This window comes from Oratosquilla oratoria, chromosome 1 (assembly GCF_046742065.1).
Source record: "Oratosquilla oratoria isolate Oo_2021 chromosome 1, ASM4674206v1, whole genome shotgun sequence".
NCBI classification, from domain to species: Eukaryota; Metazoa; Arthropoda; class Malacostraca; order Stomatopoda; family Squillidae; genus Oratosquilla; species Oratosquilla oratoria.
The window spans coordinates 80,933,497-80,958,404 of NC_134777.1; the positions used below are offsets into that span (position 1 = coordinate 80,933,497).

General features: G+C 36.8%; 1 protein-coding gene across 1 annotated transcript in view; it reads right to left on the bottom strand.

Moving 5' to 3' along the window:
• Positions 1 to 24,908, bottom strand: part of LOC143028755 (atrial natriuretic peptide receptor 1-like) — a 944,795-nt gene that overhangs the window by 477,979 nt on the left and 441,908 nt on the right. The window contains exon 7 of the mRNA XM_076191127.1: positions 22,012 to 22,198. Coding sequence (XP_076047242.1) covers positions 22,012 to 22,198 — 187 coding nt within the window. The remainder of the gene's footprint in view (positions 1 to 22,011; positions 22,199 to 24,908) is intronic.

Below are 24,908 nucleotides of genomic sequence, written 5' to 3' on the forward strand. Positions count from 1 at the left end.
ACTTGTCCTACGAGTCTATACACGAACCGAGAGTTCTGAAGTAGGCAGTGGTGGTCCGCGCCTAGTTTCAGAACCAAAGAATCTAATTGGTCCTTTACACAAGCAGATATAAGTGAACATCATTGAATATCAGAAACAACAAAGAAGACATAAAACCAAATAGTTTGTAATTCAGTTACAAATTCAATGTTAGATTGATTTACAGATCTCACTACTTTGATTAAGAACAGCGAAATTAAATTTCAATGGAGAATTTTTTTGTCTTTTCAAAGATGTTGAGATAGGCAATATGTTATGAAAGTTATATACACAGCATAGTAGAGTGTCTCTTGCTGAATTTCATTTTTTGTTTCACACACTCATTTCACTTTTTGTCCAGGACACACGCTGCATAAGAAATTTCAATAGTTTAATACTTAGTGGCATTGTCCTTATGTATTGGCAAGGGTCCAAGTCCTCATGACTGACCAGGCTCTAGGTTTTCATGTCTGACCAAAGCTCCAGGTAGAACAAGTTCCAGTAGTTTAGGTCTCCCATCACAATCAAACACCATACAAATTACAAAAATTATTGCAGTCTTCCTGTAAGACGTATTTGGATTAATCATCAATTCTCAAATTATTTCATCAACATACTCCTTATATTCTTCTGGGTTCAGAGTTTCTTTAAAAATAATACACTGAGTGTCACATGTATCCTCATCATCAAATTGTATCCTAACCTTCTTCATATCATCTAAGTGATTAATTGTTACTTCTCTAGTTCTTGTATTTATTTCCATCTGCAAAATCAGTTACCCTATATGGACCAGAGTACCTCGGTGAAAGTTTATTATAGGGTGAATGTAGTTTGTCTATGACTAAATCTCTTATTTCTAATTCTATTTTATGTGCTATTTTGTGTTGTTGCCTTTTCATCTCTTGTGTATATTCTTCCATATGTTTTCTAAATCTGGTGTATAGTTTGAAAGGTATGTATCATTTTTGAGATATAATCATCTATATTATACACAGGTTTCTGCTCTGCAATCAAGATTTCATATGGAAGAATTTTGTTCTCCCCCCAAAAAAAAAAGATTAGATGTTTCACCTGTTGTTATGTTAATTTGGTTGATCAGAGTACATTTAATACAAGGAATCCAAGTATCCAAAATTATACTATGAGGACTTATCATAACATGTAATAATTTTCTTATTTAACATCTCTACAACTCCATTACTCTGAGGATGATTCACTAAGATATTGATCGTCTGTATCCTAAATAATCTACATAAGTTTTCCAAGATTTTGTTATTAAATTCAGTTCCATTATCTGAAACTAAGATCTTAGGTGTAGTGAAATTACAGATTATCTGATCATAGATTACTGAATCAATTGTTTCAGCTTTCTTATTTGGAATGGGTTGTAAAATAATAAATGGTAACAAATACATATTTATATCCATTCTCAGACATAGGTCACTCCAATGTATCTATGTGAACTTTTTCCCAAGGTTTCTGCGGAATGGGATATAATAATATAGGAGCAGATTTTAGTGTATTTCCTTTCATCTTAGCACATTTCAAACAATTTTCTATATAATCATGTATATCTTTCTTCATACCTGGCCAAAAGTATTTAAGTTGTGCTTGTCTATAAGTTTTATCCTTTCTTGGATGTGAAATACAATCACTATCATGAAGTAACTTTAATACCTCTTGTACAAGAGTTTGAGGTATTGCCAACTGATTTACTAAACCTCTAGAAATATCTGACCCACTTACAACTGTTTTTCTATACAAAAGTTCATTAGTCAAATGAAATTCCTCTATCTTATACTCTTTTGGTAGTTTTGGAGGGTTTCCTCTTGGGTTCATCAGATACAGGGCTAATGAGTCACATGTCTTATCATCCCTCTGTTCTCTTATTAGCATTTCCTCATCTAAGGTTACTAACTTATCTATACTACAAACAAAATTGATCAACCCTGTCGTTGGTTGGCTAATGTTTTTAGAAAGTGCATCTGCTGCAACATTCTTTCTACCCAGAATATATTCAAACCTAACCTCATAGCATTGAAGAACTGCAAACCATCTTCCTAGTCTGCCCCTAAAATTCTTATGTTTAAATAAGTTCTGAATAGCTGTATGATCAGTCCACACTCTGATTGGATATCCCAGTATCATATCCCTTTAACTTTCTAATGAATATATCACTGCTAATGTTTCTCTTTCTGTTATAGAGTAGTTTCTCTCTGCGCTGTTACAAAGTCTAGATGTGTAAGCTATTGTTTTCAAAGTTCCATTTCTCTCTTGCATCAGTATGCCTCCTAATCCTATATCAGATGCATCAGTACAAAGAATGAATTCCTTATCATATTCTGGAAGTATCAAAACTGGAGAACTCGTAAGTTTATCTTTCAACTTGTCAAAAGCTTGCTATTGTGCAGGTCCCCACATGAACTTTGAGTCATTCCTCAACAGAGAAATTAATGGATTAGCGATGTCCGCATAACTTTGGATAAATTTCCTATACCATGTCAATCCCAAGAAACTTCTAATCTTTTCTGCATTGCTTATTTACTGCTTCAACCTTTGAATTTACTGTACTAAGTCCATGCCTGTCTATCTTATGTCCCAAATATATAGCACTGTCCTGCAAAAACTTACATTTTTCAAGTTTCACTTTCAATCCTGCTTCAACTAGTCTTGAGAATATCAAATCTAATATCTTAAAGTATTCAGCCACTGTTTGGGAAAATATTAAAGTATCATCTAGAAATACACTGGCAGTGTTTCCTAACAACCCAGCTAGAACTGTATTCATTAATCTCATGTAAGTTAATGAACTATTACATAACCCAAATGGCACCTTTCAAATTAATAGTGTCCCGTTGCAGTAGAAAATGCTGTAAATTCTTGTGAGTCTTCATGCAATTCTATTTGCCAAAAAGCAGATTTTATATCTATAATGCTAAAATATCTGTTCTCAGTTCCCAAACTTCTAAGAATGTCCCCTATCTCTGGTAATGGTAATCGGTTACGTATGATATGGTTATTCAATTCCCTATAATCAATAACTGGACGCATGGTACCACCTGATTTTGGCACCAGAATAAGAGGGAAGTTCCACTCACTTTTGCTATGTTTAATGATATCCTGCGATAACATTTCAGTGACCAGTTTATCTACAATGGCTAGTTTAGAATATGGTACTCTGTAGGTACGTATATAGATAAGTCGAGTCCCTGGTTTTAATTAGATCTGATGTTTCAAAACAATTGTTTTGCGTCAGGCGTCCCCCGGCAAAGCAATTGCTTTATTGTGCTTCAAGAGAAAAGCAACTAAGCTTTCATTCAACTCAGGGCAACTAGTAGGTTCTAGTTGATTCTTGTATTTCTTTCCCAACTCTGTTTCTTCCTGAACTGAACAGATTGATGAAATTGGTAATTCCACCTCCTCAGTACTCTCATTTAAAATCTTAATGGGTTTTAAAAACACCTGAAAACATCCTATTTGTGTACCTTTTCTTAAGACTATATCTTTATTCAAAGTAATAATCACTAATATTTCTACCATGTTCTTATTTGACTTATAAAAATCCCTGAGTCCAATTTTAAACCTTTTAATCTAATTGATTCTGGGATGGTTAAAATCTCAGAGTCTACAGTGACTACTTTCAACTTCACCTCTACCCTGTTAATTGCTCTGGAGTGTAATAATGTCGACTTTATTACGCCACCATCCACAATTTGCAAGGCTTCATTTGTAGTTGATGAATTAGTAATTTCTTGGATTTCTTGAACATACGTGACTTTACTTTCTGTTGGTCTGGACCGCTCGGCCTCGTTATCTAAAATATAAATGTTATCTTTCCTATCTATTTCTAGGGATTCTTTGATTCCTGCCACTAGCTTTAAGTCTGATTGATTTAAAAATTGGATTAACTGTGATTTCACTAAGATCCCTGAGTCAGCAGGACATATGACTATGTTCTCTTTTCTCATAGTTGCAAGTCCTATCAGTAAATCTGAGAAAACAGATTCTTCTACAACTATCACTGGAATGTGCAAATACTCATTCTTATATAAGATGACTTCTAATTCAACATTACCTAATGTTTTTAACTGATTTCCAGTTACTCCTTGCAATGAGTAATGGATTGGTTCCAAGATTTTCACTCCTGGTTTCAATTGGTTTAAAACTCTACTAGTTATAACATTAACTACAGATCCTGTATCAATGAATATTTGAATAGGTTTATTGAACACTCTACCAGCAATGAGAGGTCCTACAGAAGTCCTTCCAATTGTAATAGTCAGTTTATAACTATCTTTGAGTTATGAAAATTAAGGTTTAATAAATACAAGAATAAACGCTTCACTTCCAGTCCATGTTTCCTTTGCCGTGTTTATGAAACTTGTTCACATGGATTTTCATTTGTTTGAGAACTTACCGGTCACAATTACTCTGCAAGTAAAGAGGAAGGAGAAGGATAGTTAACAGCACGGGAATTATATCTTTTACAAACTATACAATCCTTCAAAATGTTTAAAACAGCTTGTCTAGCCTTAAAGATCTAGAATACATGCATGCGAAGGAAATTAAGAGTAGCTTGCAGTCCCATGCGCATTACTTGGCAATGAACAAAAAATATCAAGAGTCTTGTCAAGTGATGGGATTTGGACAAAAAAAGGGGGTTCACAACCTCTATTTGAGGTCAATGTTCTTTTCAATTCTGCCCTTGGACCTTATTAAACCATTCTTGTCCAAGAACAAGTTCATTTGACTTACCAAAGGAGGTATGTCATTAGAATTGGGGTTCTCTAAATATACCAATTCAGCGGGGAAGGGATCCTTTTGCATTACACCCATCAAATAATTAGAAGCGACTTTAACAGGGTCAGCATTAGACTTCTTAAACAAAAAGACAGCCATAAAGGTCAAGGAAGTATGGTGTAAAAGTTTGCTGTAAGATTGACTGATTGATTAAAGGTCATCTGGCGTCGTAACTGCCAAGGTCATAGACGCCGAATTGTTAAATTCTTAGATTCAATTTTGGGTATAAACAATAATAATAATACTTTACTATGTAAAGATGAAAGTAAATATTAATAATTCTAAATTCAGCATCAGGTATTAGTTATCAAATAGTGTAAAGGTTATATACATATGGTGTTAAATTATGTTAAAATCTGAATAGAGTTAAAAGACCTTATAGTGTTGGTCTGGAAAGATTTGAGTAGACTGAGTAAATAGATATATACACATATGTAGGAATAAGTCCAATGAAATGAAAGTGGTGAGAATATATTTCAACATTAACTTGCATTTGTTACTAAATTTTATCAAATAGGTTAACTTCTTTTAAGAATTTAATGATTCCCTCATAATCATACTGCAGTTCTTTTCCAAATATCTTGGCCAAATTATAATTACCATCTCTCTCTCTCTTATTTGGGAAGTGACGCTCTCTCAGTTCTCTGTGACTAGGGCATTCAACCAGCAAATGCTTGATAGTCATGGGGATTAAGCAATCTTCACAGTAAGGTTGATTTCCACCACTCATAAAATACCCATGGGTCAGCCTTGAATGTCCTATGCGGAGACGACATATAATTACTTCCCATTTCCTTGGCATGAATTAATATTTCCAGGGGTGTATATTTGTGGTGATCTCTTTCATTTTGTTATGTCCTACTTCACTCCACTGTTGTTTCCACGACTTATGGATGATATTCAAGATGCTAGGAAAAATGTCTATATATGGTATTGAGCACCATCTAGGGATCAAATTGGTTGCTGCTGACTTTGCTAGTTGGTCGGCTTTTTCATTTCCATGTATATTTACATGTGCTGGAACCCAGCAAAAGGATATAATGACCCCTCTACATTGTAATAGAAACACCCAATGTGATATCTTCATTGTTAGTGGATTATCACCATTGAAAATTTCTAGTGCCTGTAATACACATTTTGAATCACAAAAAATTGTGAAGTTGGATGTCTGTAGAATTATAATGTGTTCTAAAGCGGTTAAAATTCCATATAGCTCTGCTGTAAAATTTGATGCTGCAATTGGTAGTGCTCCTCTGCAGCTAAAATTATCGCTAAAGACTCCATATCCGACGCCAGCATCTGTTTTTGAGCCATCCGTAAAAACAAATGTGCAATCCGAATGTTCAGTAACATGTTTTAAAAATTATCCTCTAATTTCTGCATCTGATTTACCTTTTTTAAAACCTTTAAGATATCTACAAAATTTAATTATGGGTAACTTCCATGTTGGGGTAACTGGTAATTTAACCGGGCAGATCTGATTTTTTTGTAATATTTATAGTCTCCAGTATATTTCTTATTCTGAAAATTAAAGGTCTAGGATATTTTGGATGATTTTCATAAAAGTTATTAAAACAATTTCTTTTGGCTGTAGTAAATACTCTTGATTCAGGGAGTCTCTGTGTCCTAAACCAATACCGGATGATAGATGACCGTCAGTATAGTTCAAGTGGAATCTCTCCAGCGTCAATTAGTAAACTGGAGATGGAAGAAGATTGGAAAGCTCCTGTTGCCAAACGTATGCCGTTGTGGTGTACTGAATCTAGGATCTTTAGATGTTTTGTTGATGCAGAAGAATAAATTTCACATCCATATTGTAATTTGGTAATAATCAGAGATTTATGTATTCTTAAAATTGTCTGTCTATCTGATCCCCAGTTTGTATTTGATAAAACTTTTAAAATGTTTAAAGCCTCATGACATTTGGTTTTAATATGTTTCAGATGGGGGATCCAAGTAAGCTTTTGATCAAATATGAGACCTAGGAATCTAGTCTCTTCAGCACAAGGTATTCTATTGCCATATAGATAGAGGTCTGGGTCTGGGTGCATCCCTCTAATGCGGCAAAAGTGCACAATAATTGTTTTGCTGGTAGATATTTTAAATCCTTGTTTTCTGCCCAGTTGACAATCTTGTTGATAAAAAGTTGTAGTTCCCTTTCTGCTACAAGCATATAGATAGCAGCAAAGGATATCGAGAGGTCATCTACAAATAATGTGCTTAATACGTTATCTGGTATAACATTTGCTACCCCATTTATTGCCAAAGCAAAAAGTGTTACACTAAGTATACTCTCTTGCGGAACACCCTCTTCTTTGCATCTTTTATCTGAAAGAGTATTACTAATTTTAACTTTAGAATATCTATGGGATAAAAATGCCTTGATATATAGGGGTAATTCTCCTCGCAGACCCACAATCATGAATGGTCTTAAGAATTCCATGTCTCCATGCAGTGTCATATGCCTTCTCTATATCAAATAATACAGTTATATGATGTTGCTCTGAGGTGATATGGAGGTCTCCAGCTGCATCAGGACGTCTATTGTAGAATGCATTTTTCTAAATCCACATTGTGATGGTGATAAAATATTATTACGCTCGAGATACCAGACAAGTCTTGTATTTACCATTTTCTCCATTATTTTAACTAGAAAGCAAGTTAAAGCAATAGGACTGTAACTGGCAGCTGAATATGGGTCTTCGCCTGACTTTAGAAAAGATCTTACAAAAGATGTTTCCCATATGGTTGGGTATCTATGCTCCCGCCACAATCTATTTATAATCCTTATCACAAAAAAAAAATTGTATTCCTTGAAATATGTTTAAACATTTCATAGGGAATCATATCTGGACTAGGGGCTGTATTTTTGCTTCTATCTAGGGCATCATGAAGTTCTCTTTCTGTAAAGGGTATGTTGTATGATTCTGTTTTGTCTGAAGAAAAATCTGAATGTTGATCTTCTTCTCTTATTCTGTAATGTGTCCTGGGCAACTGTCAGTCTTTTGTGAGACCTGAGCAAAATGGTCAGCCAAAATATTACTAACTTCTTTAGAATCTGTGACAAGGATATTGTTAACTAAGCATTGATGGAGGGTTGGGTGTAAATTTCCCTGCTATCTTATTAATATTTTTCCAAATATTGTGGATAGGTGTTCGACGATTGATGAAAGATACAAAGGATGCCCAGGACTATCTTCTGGCAGCTTTCATTGCTTTACGAAATCTAGCTTTGCATTGTTTATAGATGATCATATTTTCAATTGTTCGATGTTTGCGGGTACAGGTAAGTGATGTTCTTGTAGTTCGATGTAAAATTCTGAGCTCTTCAGACCACCACGGAACTGGGCGCCGCTTAGAGTCCTGTAGTTTTTTATATAGATTGTATACCTGCTGTATGAAAAGTTCCATTTAATAAGTCAATAGCATCTTCTGGAGTTGGAAAGTCATTTGTATTGCCTTCGATTTCACTTATTTCTTTAAACTTATCCCAATCTGCTTTGTCGATACTCCAATTTGGTGATCTTTGAGTTGGTGGGTCATCATTTGTTTCAATTATTATCGGGGCGTGGTCACTGCTATGCCAGTCATCATTTGGTCTCCATCCGAAATCTATTGTGTAGTTGGGACTAGAAATTGTAAGGTCTAGACAAGATACAGTATCTGTTTGAATATGGTATTGGGTGGACTCCCCAGTATTCAAAAGCCCTAGATCTTCATATTCTATAACTTAAGCTATAATATTCCCTTTTTGGTTTGTAGTAATATCTCCCCATAGTGGGTGTCTGCCATTTAGGTTACCCATAATAAGAAGCGATCCCGGGTTCTGATTAATCAAAGTTACTATTTCCTCCCGGGTAACCATGGTGTTTGGGGGCAGGTAAAGAAAGTATAAGGTGTATTCTCTTTTTAATTGTATTTGAACTGCTACTGCTTGTAATGTTGTATTTAAACAAATTGGAAAATGGGGAACATCTCTTCGTACATAAACGAGACATCTTCCATGACTTCCCGGTTTTATATTATATGGAGTTCTAAAAGGTATATATTCTCTTGGACAGGGTGTATGTCCATCCAACATTGTCTCTTGTAAGCATACTCCTACTGGAGAATATTAATAAATTAAGACTTTAAGCTCTTCATACTTTGTTCGAAGTCCCTGACAGTTCCACTGTATTAGTGATGTGAATATATTTATTTTCTGGGGTGGGGGGGGAGGTCCTTTATTCAAAATCGTTTTTGAGTGTTTTTTGTCTTAATGAGCTTTTTGTGAAGATGTTTTTTCTTCAGTAGCTATTTTGGTAGTTTTGGCTTTTGATCCTTTATATTTTTCTTGTAAAATAAATCTGCTAGGGTTACATTTCTTTGGAGTTGATGGAGAGGGTGAGGGTGCTCTTGTTCTTTTATTTTGTTTTTCGTTTCAATCTCCATTTAGTCCGGTAGTGATTCTGCCCGAGACACTACGCTGGTTGATGGAGGAGAATTGGGGGGTTGCCCCTCTTTACTTTATGAAGTGTTTTTATGATCAGGGGGTAGGATATCTGCCTTAGTGTTTTGTGTTCTTGCCGAGGTATGTTGGTCACCTGGCCCTGAATGTTGGGTTGCTACCCCAGAGTTTGAGGTTTCATTCACAGAGAAGGGATTTGTTGAATGAGGTGGATATCTTGGGGTAGTAAGAGCATTTGCGGATTTTGCCCGAGTTTCGCGAGAAGGTGGAGGTGGATTGGAGGGTTGCTCCTCTTTATTATATGCCATGTTTTTATGATTAGGAGGTAGTATATCTGCCTTAGTGTTTAGTGTTCTCATCGATGTATGTTGAATACCTAGCCATGAGTGTTGTGTTTCTAACCTAGAGGTTGAAGTCGCATTTACAGTGGGGTGATTTGTAGAATAAGGTGGATTTCTTGGGGGTAGTAAGAGCGTTTGCGGATTCTGCTTGAGACATTATTCTGGAAGATTGAAGGGGATTGGAGGGTTGCACCTCTTTACTATGCGAGGTGTTTTTGTAATCTGGAGGTAGAATATCTGTCGTTATGTTTGGTGTTCTCACCAAAGTATGTTGATTATCTGGCCTTGAATGTTTAATTGCTACTCCAGAGGTTGAAGTCTCATTTGTAGTGGAGAGATTTGTAGAATGAGGTGGATTTTTGGGGGTAGTAAGAGCGGCGTTTGCATAGCTCTTTTTTCTTCCTAAGAGTCGCTTAGCATGTCCTATCGTGTATAAGCTTTATTTATAGCTGCTGTTTCAAATTTACATTCTTCACATACTCTATCACCCGGCTTGTGATCTAATTGACAATTAATACATTTGGGAATATCTGAGCATTGGCCATGTGTTGGGCCAGAAGAATTACCACACACCTCATTATTTTTACATATCTTTGATGGATGGCCAAATTTGAAACAATTATAGCAATGTAGAGCTTTAGAATGGAAAGGTCTAATTCTCACTCTTTCATTTTCAATTGCTATATGGGTCGATATATTGCTATCCTCAAAAGTAAGTATAATCACATTACTGTTTGGGATATTTTTCACTTTCCAAATAGATGTAGGGCACATTTCTAATATTTCTAGTTCAGTCAACTCATACAAGTCTTTATCATAGATAACACCTCTTCCATAACTAAAATTTTGGTGAGGACTAATATTTTCTATTATATCACTATTTTCAGCATTCATCATACAGAGCATCTTGGATTGTGTCTTTGATTTGGCATGAACAAGTATTGAATTCTTACCAAATCTTGTTATATCTCCATTTTTAATGCCACCTACCCTCTGTTGAAGGTATCTATTAAATCTATAGTAAATAATTTTTTCTTCCTTAACCTTAATTACTATCCACATAGGATGTTGGGGGATTTTTTCTTTTATAGTATTATCTTGATGGTCATCTGAATTCTATTGTGCAGGTTTATATATATCTATATTTCTAGGAACCTTATCTGTTAAGGCTCCTTTGACTAAAGAATTGTAAATCTTCAGGTATTAAATTTTCTGCTTAGGTTAAATGCATCTAGAATGCTTATCAAATGTCACCCAAGCTTCCCATTTTTTTCTCAATGTTAAGAAATTTCATGCAAATTTCTACTAAATTTCCAAATTTGTTCAGTGGAGTAGATATATCATCATAGTTACACTGTATTGAAATATCTTCTATGTGCACAACTTTCAATTATTTTATATTACTATCAGTATGAGGGGGTGTCAAAGAAGGGTCTTTTTTTGAGCCTGAGGTCGTCATCTGTGCTTGAGATTTATCTGCATCTTGACCGCAATGAGGGTGACCTTACTGGGGGCGGTTCCCCAGTCAGGTGGAAACGAGGCAAACTGTTTTAAGGCACCTTTTCTAGCCCCCTCCGCATGTGGAGTGAGCAGAGTGGGTCCTGAATAGGGCTGCTAAGTCATGTAGGTAGCTGCCGAGCTGTGATGTTGCCTCCATTCCAATACAGAACGACTATCTTGCCCACATCGCCTATGTGCAGTTCGTGACTAGAGGCTCTCAGAGATCATCTTCTCCTGCCCCTATCATCACTAGCCATCGCCATAGGACTTCTTCATAGTGATTATGAATGAAAAGTTTGAGTTATAATGATTGTACATGATAGAAGTTTGTAACTGAGAGGCTTCCAAATTTTGGCCATATTATCAGGAGGGTCAATCATGATAGAATAAAAGGGGTAGGAAGTTGGGCGAGGGGAAGAGAAGATAATGGGTGGGTTAAATTCGGGTATAAAAGTCTATTTAGCAACGGTCGAGGTTATGTCATACTGAGGGTCATAGGTAGCTGGCCCCCATCATGCTACTGCCAACGGCCATTCCCACCCCCTCCACGTGGAGGCAAGAGCCTGGGGTCACTCTACCGCAGAATAGAGCGGGTCCAGTGGGGCTTGCTGTAAGAAGAAAACTTCAAGACATCAACTAGAGGAGGAGCGTCAATTTGCACAACAACCGCATTGACAATGTCTCCCTTGATGCTGGAAGGAATACATCCCAAGTGACCCTTCGGCCAAGCATGAGGTGGTAACAACCACTCAGGTCCATTAACCCACCAATTGAATCTTTCCTTAAACACCTTAGCATTACAAGGTTTGGTTACAAAATCAGCCATATTATGTTCAGAAAGAACATAGGTAAAAGAAATAGGAGTATACTTGGCTTTGAAATTTAAAAAAAAAATGGAAATTTCCTTCAATCTATTATCAACAAATATGTTCTTCTAAGGAGCCTTGTTGGTTAGAATCCAAGAAAGAGCAACTTGACTATCAACAAGGAGTACAACAGAATCAACCGGAGAGGCAGACACCAATCCTTCATCAATTTTTTTTTTTTTATGCATTTTAAAGATAGTAAAGCTGCCATAAGCTCCAGAGAATACAATTCTCCAAAGAATACAATGTTCTTCAAGGAGCCACCTTGACCTTGGCAAATAGAAGAGAGCCATTAGACTCCTTTATCTCTCTTCTTTCTTGCCCTGCATAGATGGCACACCCATAAGCTTCCTTAGAAGCATCAGCAAAAACAAGTAACTTAAGGGAAGATTCTGAACAGAAGGTTTTCCTTTTTAAAGAACTAGTCATTAACCTCTCTAAAGATTTCACATAACTTCTTCCATCTTGTAAGCAACTCTCTATCCAATTTCAAACCCCAATCTACCATTTTTTGGCACATCTTTCAAATAAGAATTTTCCTTGTAATAACACAAGAGAAAAAAAGACCTAATGGATCAAATATAGAAGCCAAAGAAGACAAAACTTGTCTTTTGGTTGAGGCATCTTTGTTAAGGGAAACATCCTTGATTCTCAAGGTATCATAATTCTTATTATAGATATATCCCAACATCTTTACCTCTTCCTTATTGCAAATGACTTCTTGTTCAAGATATGAGAGAGTAGAGGTATAGTTACATGTCCGCTCCCTGAGAGCATGATCTTATTAATCCTCCTGACCATAGCAGGGAGGGAACGAAATTCATTGGTAGTGTAGATCAGATTGTCTACATAAAAATCATTCTTAATTAAGGAGGCAGTTAGCGAGTCAGGCTGCATAGAAAGATGATGTTGGATGATGAAGTTCAGTATGAAGGGAGAGCAGATGAAACAAAAAATTACAGTATTATACCTGTAAGGAATATATTGGTTGTTATTCCTCCTAAAGAAACAGAACCTATTACGATCACCCTCATCCTTCAAACGTATCTGCAAGAAGGCTTTCATAATATCTGCTAAAATGACAAAATTGTTGGTTCTGAAGTACAACAAGAGAGAGAGGAAGCTGTTCATCAAACCAACTCCCGGGAATGAAGCTTCGTTTAAGGAAGGGGCTTTTCCTATTTTGAGAGAGCAGTTTGAAAACAGTTCTTATTTTAGAGGTGGCAAGATCATCATTCTTGAGCACATGTCTTTAGGGTATAACAATTTGGCCAGGGACTCTTTTAGTAACGGGTTCAATAATGCCCAAGGTCTCTTGTTGATCAAACACAGCCTCATACTCCTCCATTAGGCCCTTTTGCTCAAGCTTGTCATAGACCCCCTGTGCCACTACCAAGGCTAATTTTAGACTTGAGGGAACAAGGTCTACTAAATCCCTCTTCCACGGGATCTTTACATAATAGTGACCATCCTCGAAGGAAATGGACTGTTTAAATTTGTCAGCCTCCAAAGCATTAATGTCAGGGGTTTATTCTCCTTTAAAGTATATGGATTCTAAAAAAATGAAAATGATCAAGACCGTAACTTACATTAGAGTTAACAAAAACTTCCTGCAGAGGATCAAATTACAAACTTACTGGTTCCAAGCAGAAATTGACAAGTAACTTTTCCTTGCCCACCTTTCTGGGAGGAAAGAATTTAACAGTCTTTTAAACTGAGTACAGGAAGTTCCCTTCTTAGGTTTCTTTAGAGAAATTTCATTGGCTTTCAAAGAAGAATTGTAGAAAATAAGAGAATCCCCGTTGTATTTCTCAATACAATTTAAAGATTCTACTCCAAGGTCAGATTCGTGATTTATCCTCAAAGGTTTCCCTTTAAATTTAAAGCCATCAGAATTTTGTACTTAAGTAGAGGACATTTCAGAAACCCCCTTTATTATTATTCTTATATAGAAATGCTTTTCACTAGGAGGGATATATTGAACCCCGGTCCCATATGGGATGAAACCATCAGCAAGTTTAATAACCTTGCAAGACGGGAGCTCTCTCAATAGAAAACTGCTGAAAGTTTTGCAGAATGTCATTTCCAATGATCCCCAAAACCTTCAGTTGATCTCCCTTCACCTTGGGAAAACTAGGGGAAACAAAAAATTCATGATTGTTCATACTTTGGAGTACAGAGGATAGGGAAGGAATTTGTATGGACAAGTTGAATCCCTCTATGGCAAAAAACAAACTAAACAGTTCCATCTCGTAAGGGAGTTTTAGGTTCGCAGCGTAATTAAAGCCTCTTTTATTCATTAGAGGTCAACCAAATGAAGAAACCAACTTGTCCATGGGAGAACTTAAACAAGGTCCTACTCTGTCATTCACCAATTCCTTGTTAATAATGGAAAATTGGGCTCCAGTGCCTAATAGGAAAAGACATTGGGCAGTTCTCTTGCCTCTACTAACAGGAAAGGAAACCAAAGGAACAATTGAATCTGAAAAAACATGGAAATTAAACATTTTCCCTTCGGAAAGAGGTAGCTTGTTAACCATAGGACACATGGCTCCATGGTGCTTGGAATTGTTACACACGAAACATTTATAAGACAGAGCGGCCTTTAACACGGGAAATTCCAAAGAGCCATGTCCATGATTCAAACATTGATTACACAGTCCTAATTGAGCTGCTCTAGCTCTTCTGTGTTCAAGAGAAATATAGGAAGAACACTTAGAGTTTGCATGGTCAGAGGCGGGGCAAAATCTACATCTGAAGATAGAATTCTTAACGGAAACTGGATTAGCCTTAAAAGAGTGACTAACTCCCTTGCTAGAACCAACAGCAGACGTTTTCAAGAAATTTTCCTTGAAGGCAAGGGAGCTACTACCATCACTTCGTCTGGGTTTGACGTTAAGATAATCAGATCCCATATAAATTCTAACTAAGACAGATTGATAAACATCCTTAAGTTGATTAAAATTAAGGTAATTTGAATTAATCACCCGAGACAAGTCAATCAAGAAAAAAATAGGTAATTGATTTAAGATTAACTTGCTAATCAAAAGGAGGCCCTCGCTTCCAGCCTTAGTAAAGTCAACTCCAATCCCTTTAAGGTCTTGTAGTTTAGAATCTACAGACCTAATGTAACTTTCTAGGTCCTTCAACTTAGAGACCTCAGGTGCATTAATAATAGAATTTTACACCATGTCTAAGATCTCTTCCTTGTTAAAAACAAATCATCAAGAAGAAGGAACGCAGTGTCATAGTTAGAATCATCTACAGGTAAATTTTCTACTAAGTGAAAAGCCTCCTCTCTAAGATAACTCTTTAGATAAATTAATTTTTGACTGTTAGTCAGATTGGGAATGCCAGCAATGGCATTTTGAAAACCCATTTTAAAATTGAAGTAGGCAAAGGGATTGTAAGAATTTCTTCTCAAAGTGTTGAAGAACAATAGGAGGGAGGGGAAGTTTTACTGAATCAACTCCAGTGGTTTTGCTAGAACCACCAACCTTAGAAATTTGGACTCTTCTTAGTCCTTCTCTCCGTTCTTTGAAAGGAGACAATTCTAGGAGGATAGAATTTTCCATATTCTCGTCCTTTCTTTCTTCAGGGAGTAACAAGTAAATGTCATCGTCAAATATTTGAATTTCCGTGAAGAAATTTTCAATTTGGGATAACATGGAATCAAGGACAGTGAGTGATAAAGTATCAAGTTGTGAATTTTTCAGAGCTTGTAAGTCCTTTGTGATTAAACATTTTTTGTGGGCTCTTTGCCTTTGGACTTTTTTTTAAGTCATCAGACTCAGGAAATGACGTTTCATTGTTTGCCATTTTGAAACGACCACCCAAACAAAGACTCGTCCCCAATTCAAGAGTGCACGACTGTCGTACCGAAAACTGTCTTATAGATCAACCAATAAGAAATCTTGGAGAAATTTCACCAAGAGATAATTTAAAGACAATCGAAATTAAACTAAAAAGAACAGGCAAAGCAAGGGAAATGAAGATTAGAAAGAATAGAGGCCACCATAGTTCTATAGAACAATTCGATAAACCTCGTAAAAAGATATGGGAATAATTAGCGCCCTCTTAGTGCCGGTTAACATTCCCTCAAAGGGAAAACAAGGTCTTCAGACGAGGAAATAACTAAAGACCGAACAGACACAAAACGAGAGAATATCATGAAGCCGGCTTTCGTAACCACCTATCGTAACTTTAAATATCAAAGCGCTAGATTGTAGTTTACGACAAAGGGGGAATCAAGTTAAATTTGAAATCTACTACAAAAAATTATTAACAAGTTAAATTCAAACATTTAGAAGATTAATCCAACCAATGTTTGAGAAGATTAATTTCGTCAAGATTGAGAGGATTAATTCTAACACCTTTGAGAAGTTTAAACCTTTGAAAATTAAGATTTTATAAATACAAGAATACATTTGAGAACTTACCGGTCACAATTTTCTACCGGGTTGGTTTCTCAAAGGTGATATTTTGAAATTTGAAGATCTTGAAAGCCTCTTGATCTCCTAAGACGTAAGTCCCTTGCTAAGAGGTTTCTAAATTAGAGGTCCGTCAGGAACCAGAGCTCTGGGTCGTCTGTCCGAAAAGAGCTCAAAAGGCCACGGGTTAATATTTACTTTAAGTAATTTCTCAAAGTTAATCCCCGATTTATCAAACCAAAATGTATTACATAGATTTAACAAACAAATAAATAGGAGCGAGTTAAATCGTATTTTATTTAAAGTTACGATGGGCGTGGTTCGAAGTATCAGGAAAGGCTCCTGAATCAAAAGAAATAAACAATTTTAGAGAAAGTTTTCCGAACGAAGGTAAGCACTAAAGATTCCCGATAACAATTACCACAGACTATGTGAACACTGTTCGAAAAAAAAAAAAAAAATCGAAAACAATTAATCGAAAATAATTATTCGAACAACATTTATTCTAATGAAAAATTTTTAGAATGAAAGATATAATAATGCTAAATGATAATTATTCGAAATGCAAAATTCTTTATTCCGACAGTATAAATGAAAAAATTATTTGAAATGCAATTATCTATATTAAAATACATTCATGATAAAAAATATATATATAAATACAAATTATATGCTACAGCCCGCAAATACTCAGACAGTATAAATAACAAAATTATTTGAAATGCAATTATCTATATTAAAATAATTCATGATAAAAACAAATTATAAATGCAAGTTATATGCTACAGCCCGCAAATACTCTAGTACTGAATACTTGTCAAAGGTTGCCACTAATCTTTTTAGCCTTTCATTTATGTCACAGTATTTCTTGCGAATTTTCATAGTTTGGCTCCCTGCTCTTAGTTTTGCAATTTGAAAGTCTTTCAAATCTAGTTCTCTTTTTAAAGCGTCTAGGAACTTCCAGATTGTTGGGTGATGGGATGACACTTGCTGTAAAAAAGCTGTGTGCCATCCTTCAAGTGCGTTGTTAGTCCTGGGCAAATCAGTATTGACTCTCTCAAACATAGGACTACGTCGATGACGTTTTGAAGGACGACCAATCCAAACATCTTCAAAATAATCTCAAAACTGGATTTACTATTGAAGGATATATATTTGAATCAAATAATTCTTCAAATGATTCAATAACTTTGTCTACGGGGACAAAGGCTAATAACATTCTAATTATTAAAGCAAAATCTGAATCAGTATCATATTTTACCTTTAGACCACACTCACAAATCTTTCGATACAAGCACCGACCTAAAAAAAAAAAAAAAAAAAAAAAAACAAAAAAAAAAAAAAAAAAAAAAAAAAAAAAAAAAAACATCCGTAATGAGAGGCATTGTTGAAATCTTCTTTAACAGCAATTATAGTTACAAGTTCGAAATCTGGCGTTATGGTTGACACTTGCATATTTGGAACCATAGACTCAATTTGAACAAACAATCTTCTATAAGTTTCAACCCTTTTATCTGGAAGTAAGGCATAGACTACCGGAGTAGTAAAGTTATTCTTCACAGCATGTACTGTATATAATTGTTCAAATAGCTGAGGTACAGCTTTAAATGCCCCATGCACTTGTAAATGTTCACTGTTCTCAAGTATACTCAAATTATTCCGAGTTGAAAAAATAAGTATCCTATCATCGTGAGGGCCTGAGTCATATAGCAAAAACTGCTCGCCTTTATTAGTTTTCGTCTGCTCATTAGTTAAAACAATTTCCTTTCTATGAATAGGATTAGCTATGCCTGTTCTTTCTTTTTTGCCTTACGTTGTAAATAGTTCTTTTTATAGAGCTCATTGCTGGTAAAGCTTGCGCGGCACTTTCACTTACTTCCGAGCTAGCAGTAGAAATGACATATTGAGGAGAATCACGGGTTTCTTTAGCATAGTTTTTTACTCTGTTCATAAAACTACGTACTTCGACGTTTACGGCATCACTAGAATGATTATGTCCACGAGGCTTTTTAATCACTTCACCATCATTAGTAATTGCACGACTTTTGCAATACAAACCGAACTTATTGCGTTCCAATATATCTTGGTATCAACTTGTTTGTCTTTCACGAATAAGAAACCGTCGATTTTAAGCACAGGCTTGCCTTTTTCACTTAAAACGTATTCGTCCATCTTTGAAGGGCTTATAGCGGTAATACCTGTATTATCGAACAGCAGTATATTCACGCTTAGTGCGCATGGACTGTTTGACTTAAACTGTCGAAACTGTTGTGTGCTGTTGTCGAAACTATTGTGTGGAAGTATAGTCCTTGGTGCTGGCTGGATGCTTTCGACTAATAGAGTAATTTTCGATTCAAACAACAATTTGAATAACTTACACTTCTAACAATTGCCCATTATAACAATTTTCGTTCGAACAACTTTCTATTCGAATAACTGTATTTCGATTAATTGTTGTTCGAATATTTTTTTCGATTAATTGTTTCAAATAATTTACAAGATACGCTATCTTTGATGTTAGAGTTTTCTTTAACTTTTATCCCTAACACAATCAATACTGTCTATGTGTAGTTTTATAGTATTGTTTTATTTTGTGCCTGGGATTTTCCTCTTGTTTCAGGGTGCATACGAAAATTACTACATTCATGTGTTCTATGTCTATCCTTTGATGATACATACAGAAAGGTGGGTTTCTACAATGATATTCATCATGACTCATATTTGTAATTTCTACAAATAGTTCCATAATGACAGTCTTGTGTTTTATACCCCCAGGTATTACAATTGTAACATACAACTCTAGCATCCCTTGAAGTGCTTCTAACTCTAATTTCAGATCCTCTATTTCTATAATCACTTCTAGAGTTTCTAGTTTCTTTCAGTTGTCCCACTGTCATCACATATGGACTAATTGCTTTGGATTCAATATACCCTTGAAGAAGATACTCTATCTCCCCTAAATTCATAGTTGCCTTGAGATTTTTATACAGCTTTTCTGCAGTTATTCTATCAAAATTATGTATAGTCATACCTCTAAATTTCAAAAGTAGATTTGAATTAACTGCCTGCACGTAGTCTTCCTTACGTACATCAACCTCGTCTTCCTCGTCAGGCTTTGTTCACTGTTGCTTGTAGTGCCTCATCCCCTCGTTCCTCGTAGCTCGATGTACCTCGTTCACTCGTAGTAGTAGTTGCTCGTAGTGTTGTAGATCTCTCGTTCCTCGTCTTGTCGTCCCTTGGGTTCACCATACGCGTGGTTGTGGTTGCGGCCGTGGTTGGTGTACCCGTACACTTTTAGTCGTAGTCTTGCACTCAGTCTTGTAGTCTGGTGCACGCACTAGTCTTGTAGTTTCTTCAGGGCGTGTTATTCACTCGGTTCGTCCCTAGCTGCAGCTACTGTCGACCCCATCACTTTCAGTTCCCGTCTCTCCTTAATTACTGGTTTAATTCTGTTTACTACTCCCTTATGTTATTTTTTATTTATTCTTTCACTTACAACTTTCTTCACTTAATTATGTTTCCACCATATCTTGTGTAGCAGATAAGTAATATTTCTCAATGGGAGAGAATTGAACTGGTAAAGAATTTTCTTCGTTTCTTCTTCACTAACTCTCTACAACAAAAGAAAGAAAGAAAAGAAAAAAGAAAGAAGGAAAAAACGAAAATAAAGAAAAAGAAAGGCTAAAAGAAAAAATTAAAGGGAGAAAGAAAGATGAAAAAATAAATTAAGTTAGAAAGAAAAACAAAAGGAAAAAGTAAAAGGGTGAAAGGGCGAAAGAAAGAAAAAAGAAAAAAGGAAAGAAAAATAAAGAAAGGAAAATTAAATAAATGAAGGCAAAGAAAAAAAAGAAAAACGAGCGGAGGAAAGAAATAGAAATAAAAATACAGAAATAAAGAAAAACAACGAATGAAGGGAAAGGAGAAAAAAAAAAAAAAAGTAGAGAGAGATGAAAGAATGAGTTATCGACAGATGTTGGACCATGCCGAGAGGAATAAAGATAACTCTCGGGATAAAGGAGTTCATCGAGATGATCTGGTAGATGGTGAATGCGTTAGACAGAAGCAGGGCCCTGACGTGGGTAAGTACCGCCCCGGGGCGAGTCGAAAAGTGCCCCCCTCCCTACACACACACACCACCACTACCACCACCTTCCACATCTGATGGTCACTAGCACGATTCACATGTAACATTCATCCACAAAACAACGTTTATACACACATCATTCATACACACAACTCATGATAGATAAATCATTCATTAAAAGTACATAAGGGGGAATTTGCTTGACCTTCTTTTCACCAAAAGTGTCGCCCCCAAAACGTGCCGCCCCGGGGCATTACCCCCCCCCCCCTGCCCCTCCCCTTGTCGGGGTCCTGGACAGAAGAAATCAAAGGTTAGATTGAACTCGTCGCAACTCGTCATCAAATACAGTTTATATTTACAATTGCATGGAGGCGTTTGTTGGAAGCCGCGAAAAATAGATATGCATATTTCAAACCGTAATACCCCGTATGGTGTTACTGTAGATTGAGGCAGGTTCAATCCATCAACCTAGAAGGTAGCTGCTGCACGACTGAATTATGTGCCGAAGAAGGGGTGAGGTTTGAAGCGACGACCAAGCACAGGCTATGTTGGGAGCAGATCAAAATTGCCAGTTGACGACGAAAAAAAAATATATATATCCTCAATGAACCATTCCTCTAATGCAATTACGATTGTTCTTGCCTTCCCCTCCGACTATGAATACCTCATAATTACATCAGCCATTGAACTCCTCCGACCAAACTTGAGTCACTTCGAAGTCGTCCTGCAGAGAATTACGAATGCATTCAGGACAGACCTTGAAGACCTCCCTAGCTCGGGGTTATCACTCATCAGCTGAATAATGTATATACAACTTCCCTTAGCCTTGATCTTCTCACCTCGGGCTCCAACTCCGAACGGGTTAGTGTCGCCACTTACGACGGAGGTCGAGGTGACGGTGGTTAATCATGCTACCAGCGAGTTGGACCAAGGGCATGGTTTATTAAATTCCACGCCACAAAATTATTTGTAAGGGGCAGCGTCCTAGCCCCCTGATATGGGGGAATTTGCAACGTTGAACAGAGTTAGAATTAGGCACAGCGACATCTTTGAATTCTGCCACCGTGCTGAAGGGTTCAAGATTTATGGGTTCGACCGGCATGTCAGTCTCTCCAAGTACAGCCGCTCCTCTACTTATGAACTCTCCACTAGAACTTTCAGACATATGAACGAAGCCTCAAGACTACCAGTTTAAAAGGTAAGATATCCAACATTAAAACATTAGTATTTCAATACTTTTTTGTTTTATCCATCATTTGCAATGTGCTTTAAGATATGTGTATAGACTTGAGTACTTTTAAAATGATATCGAGTAACAACTTACGAACATTTCGAGTTATGAACGGCCGTTCGGAACGTAACTCGTTCGTAAGTTGAAGAGTGTCTGTATACAAAAGAGAGCATCTCATTCATAAGAAGAGGTTACTGGAACAATACATGAAATAAACCGGGACAGCCGTACACCTCAGAGAACCTTGCCGTCACTCGTTCATTCTCCATGAAAATTGAAACGTTGAATACTCACTTTCGAAAGTCCTGTTCTTCATGTTGTTGACGATGGACTTGCCGTCGGCGATGGTGCCCCCGTTCAGGAGAGTCTCGTTCAGAGCTTGCGAGTAGATAAGGAGAGCCTCAAAGAAGGCCGCTGCGAACGGGCTGACCACGTCTTCCTCATACGAGTAGTTGAACTTCTCCCTCGCAATTTGCTTCACCTGTGGGAGACAAGAACACCCTCTATGAATACAAGTTTCTATGTAACTTACACTCTCTGAAAAGGCAAAATGTGAGGGGTGGCCTAACAGAGGTATTCCAATGGGCAGATATAGGGAAGGAAATAGGCAAGACATTGTTTACCAACAAAGTAGTTAACAAATGGAATAGACTTAGTAATCATGTAGTGATCGCTGAAACAATTCGCTGTTTTAAGAGAAGATAGGATAACTTTATGAATAGGGATGAGAGGTGGTAAGGGACATGGAACTGCCTGATGTAGGCCTTATGGCCTCTTGTAGTCTCCTCTATTCTCATGTTCTTAGGTTCCTAGGACGATTTGTGTTAAAGACAGGTTGTGATATAAGCCGTAGAGTCACGGGATACTCGACTCAAGATGCGGTGGCCTTAAGCTCCCTTTGCCGATAACCATTTAGAAACACTACTCTTACGTCACCCACACTTTGGTGGGTGCTAACTATCGCTGTACGACGTAATAATTCTCATGTATGATCTTGTCCACGACTGTCTCAATTATGTCAATGTCTCTTATATCATAACTGTGATATTGTACATACTTTTGTTTTGTATATACTGTTGACTGTGATTGTTTTATACATGCTGTTATTACCACTGATTATATACCGTGTCCACCACTGTGTCCCAACCTCTGAAATTTTGTACTTAACTACGAATTGCCACCTCAGTCGAACAGCGTGCCCTATGAGTCACGATCCTCATGTAAATAGCTAATTACCTATGTACAAGCTCCCTTGGTCTAGAATCACTCCTTCAGCAGTTGTGGGGATTCTTCCCGCAGACTCTATCTTGAGGAGGTCGGGAATGAGCTCATCCCCCCACCCCAAAAAAAACAAAAATCTGAAAAAGGTTTTACTATGGATTCAAATCAACACTGCCTGTTATTGTATACAGGTAGATATTATCAAAATGGTTAGGAGGTCAATGTGTATTTGTGTAAAGGCTCCATGTATACGCACACACACACACACACGCGCGCGCGCGCACGCTGAGCTGCGAGTCGTTATTACAACTCTCATGGGCTTGGAGCTGGATGTGTGTGTGTTTGCGTGTAAAGTCACAGTATTACCCATAGGTTGGTCATATATGAGCTCTGAGCTCTCTTCCGGGAGGAAAAAATAGATGTCGATCACGACGAGTGCAACACGTGATCCAAGACCATGGTGAATCACAACTAGGTAGGTAAACACACACACACACACACACACACACACACACACACACACACACACACACACACACACACACACACACACACACACACACACACACACACACACACACACACACACACACACACACACGTAGAATCAAGTCACCTCTGAGTCTACGTTTTTTTTTTTTTTTTTTTTTTTTTTTTTTTTTTTTTTTTATCTCCCTCCACTTCTGTCCATTGATGATGAGTTATGTGTGCTTGTGTGTGTATTCACTTGGATCCAAAGACCAAGTGAATACACACACATGCACACATTACTCATCATCCATGGACAGAAGTGGAGGGAGTTAAAGAAAAAAAAAAAAAAAAAAAACGTAGACTCAGAGGTGACTTGATACAGGTCTTTAAGATTTTAAAGGGAATTAACAACATCAGAAGTGACAAAATTTTCACATTGAATGAGAATCAGACAAGAAACAATGGTCTCAAACTGTCCGGAAATAGATTCAATTTGGAAGTAGGTAGAAACAACTTTGCCAACCGTGTAGTTAATGAATGGAATAAGCTTCCTGCACAGGTAGTGCAATGTAGTTCAGTTCGAAGCTTTAAGAATCATTTAGATAAACACCTAAGCAAGATGCTGTAATGATTATAATTTATTTTATATTATTTGTTTTTGTTTTGTTATCATTTGTCTGTGATTTTCATTTATTATTAGTTATATGTCAATATATTATTATTTACTATTTACCTGTTTGTTTATTATTTAACTATACCTATGCATTTATTTATGTATTTTATTTGTTATTTACATTATTATAGTTCTTATTTATTATTTTATTATCATTATAATTTTTTCGCATCCGACCTAGATATGGACCAAAAGGTCTCCTGTTGGCATGCTCCGCCTTTGTAATCCTTTGTAAGTGGGACATCTATATCAACATAATTACGCAGGCCTCCCATCGTTACTTCCCTTTGAAGCAGATGCGGACACACCCAGCCGATGTCCCATGGATAACTCACAGTATTAAGAGACTGATTCAACAGCGTGCTAAATATTTTTACACTGACATAAACCTTTTTAGACAACCCTGGAATAAAGTCACAAGGGAAATAAAAAGACCCAAGAAAATGTACTACCCCAACAAGATCAAGCACTTACAGCAGAACAGCAGCTTGCCTTTTAACAGGGTCAAAAGCTTGTGTGGGATGAGGCAGGCATCTGACATCCGCCTCCTATCACAATTTTTACCAGACCTTGCGGCTGAGCAATTAAATGACCACTTCGCATCCATCTGTCAAACGCTGCCCGGTATTGACTTTTCTCTCTTCCCTGCTTTCCTCCCCTCCCATTCTCCCACCACAATACATGTTTTCAGGTTGCCAATAAGCTCGCTAGCATCAATTCAAAGCAATCATCTACACCCGTTGACTTACCCATCAAACTTTATCGTGAATTTGTTCGCGAACTTGCCATCCCGATCTGTTCAATAATCAATGCCTCATTTAAGCAG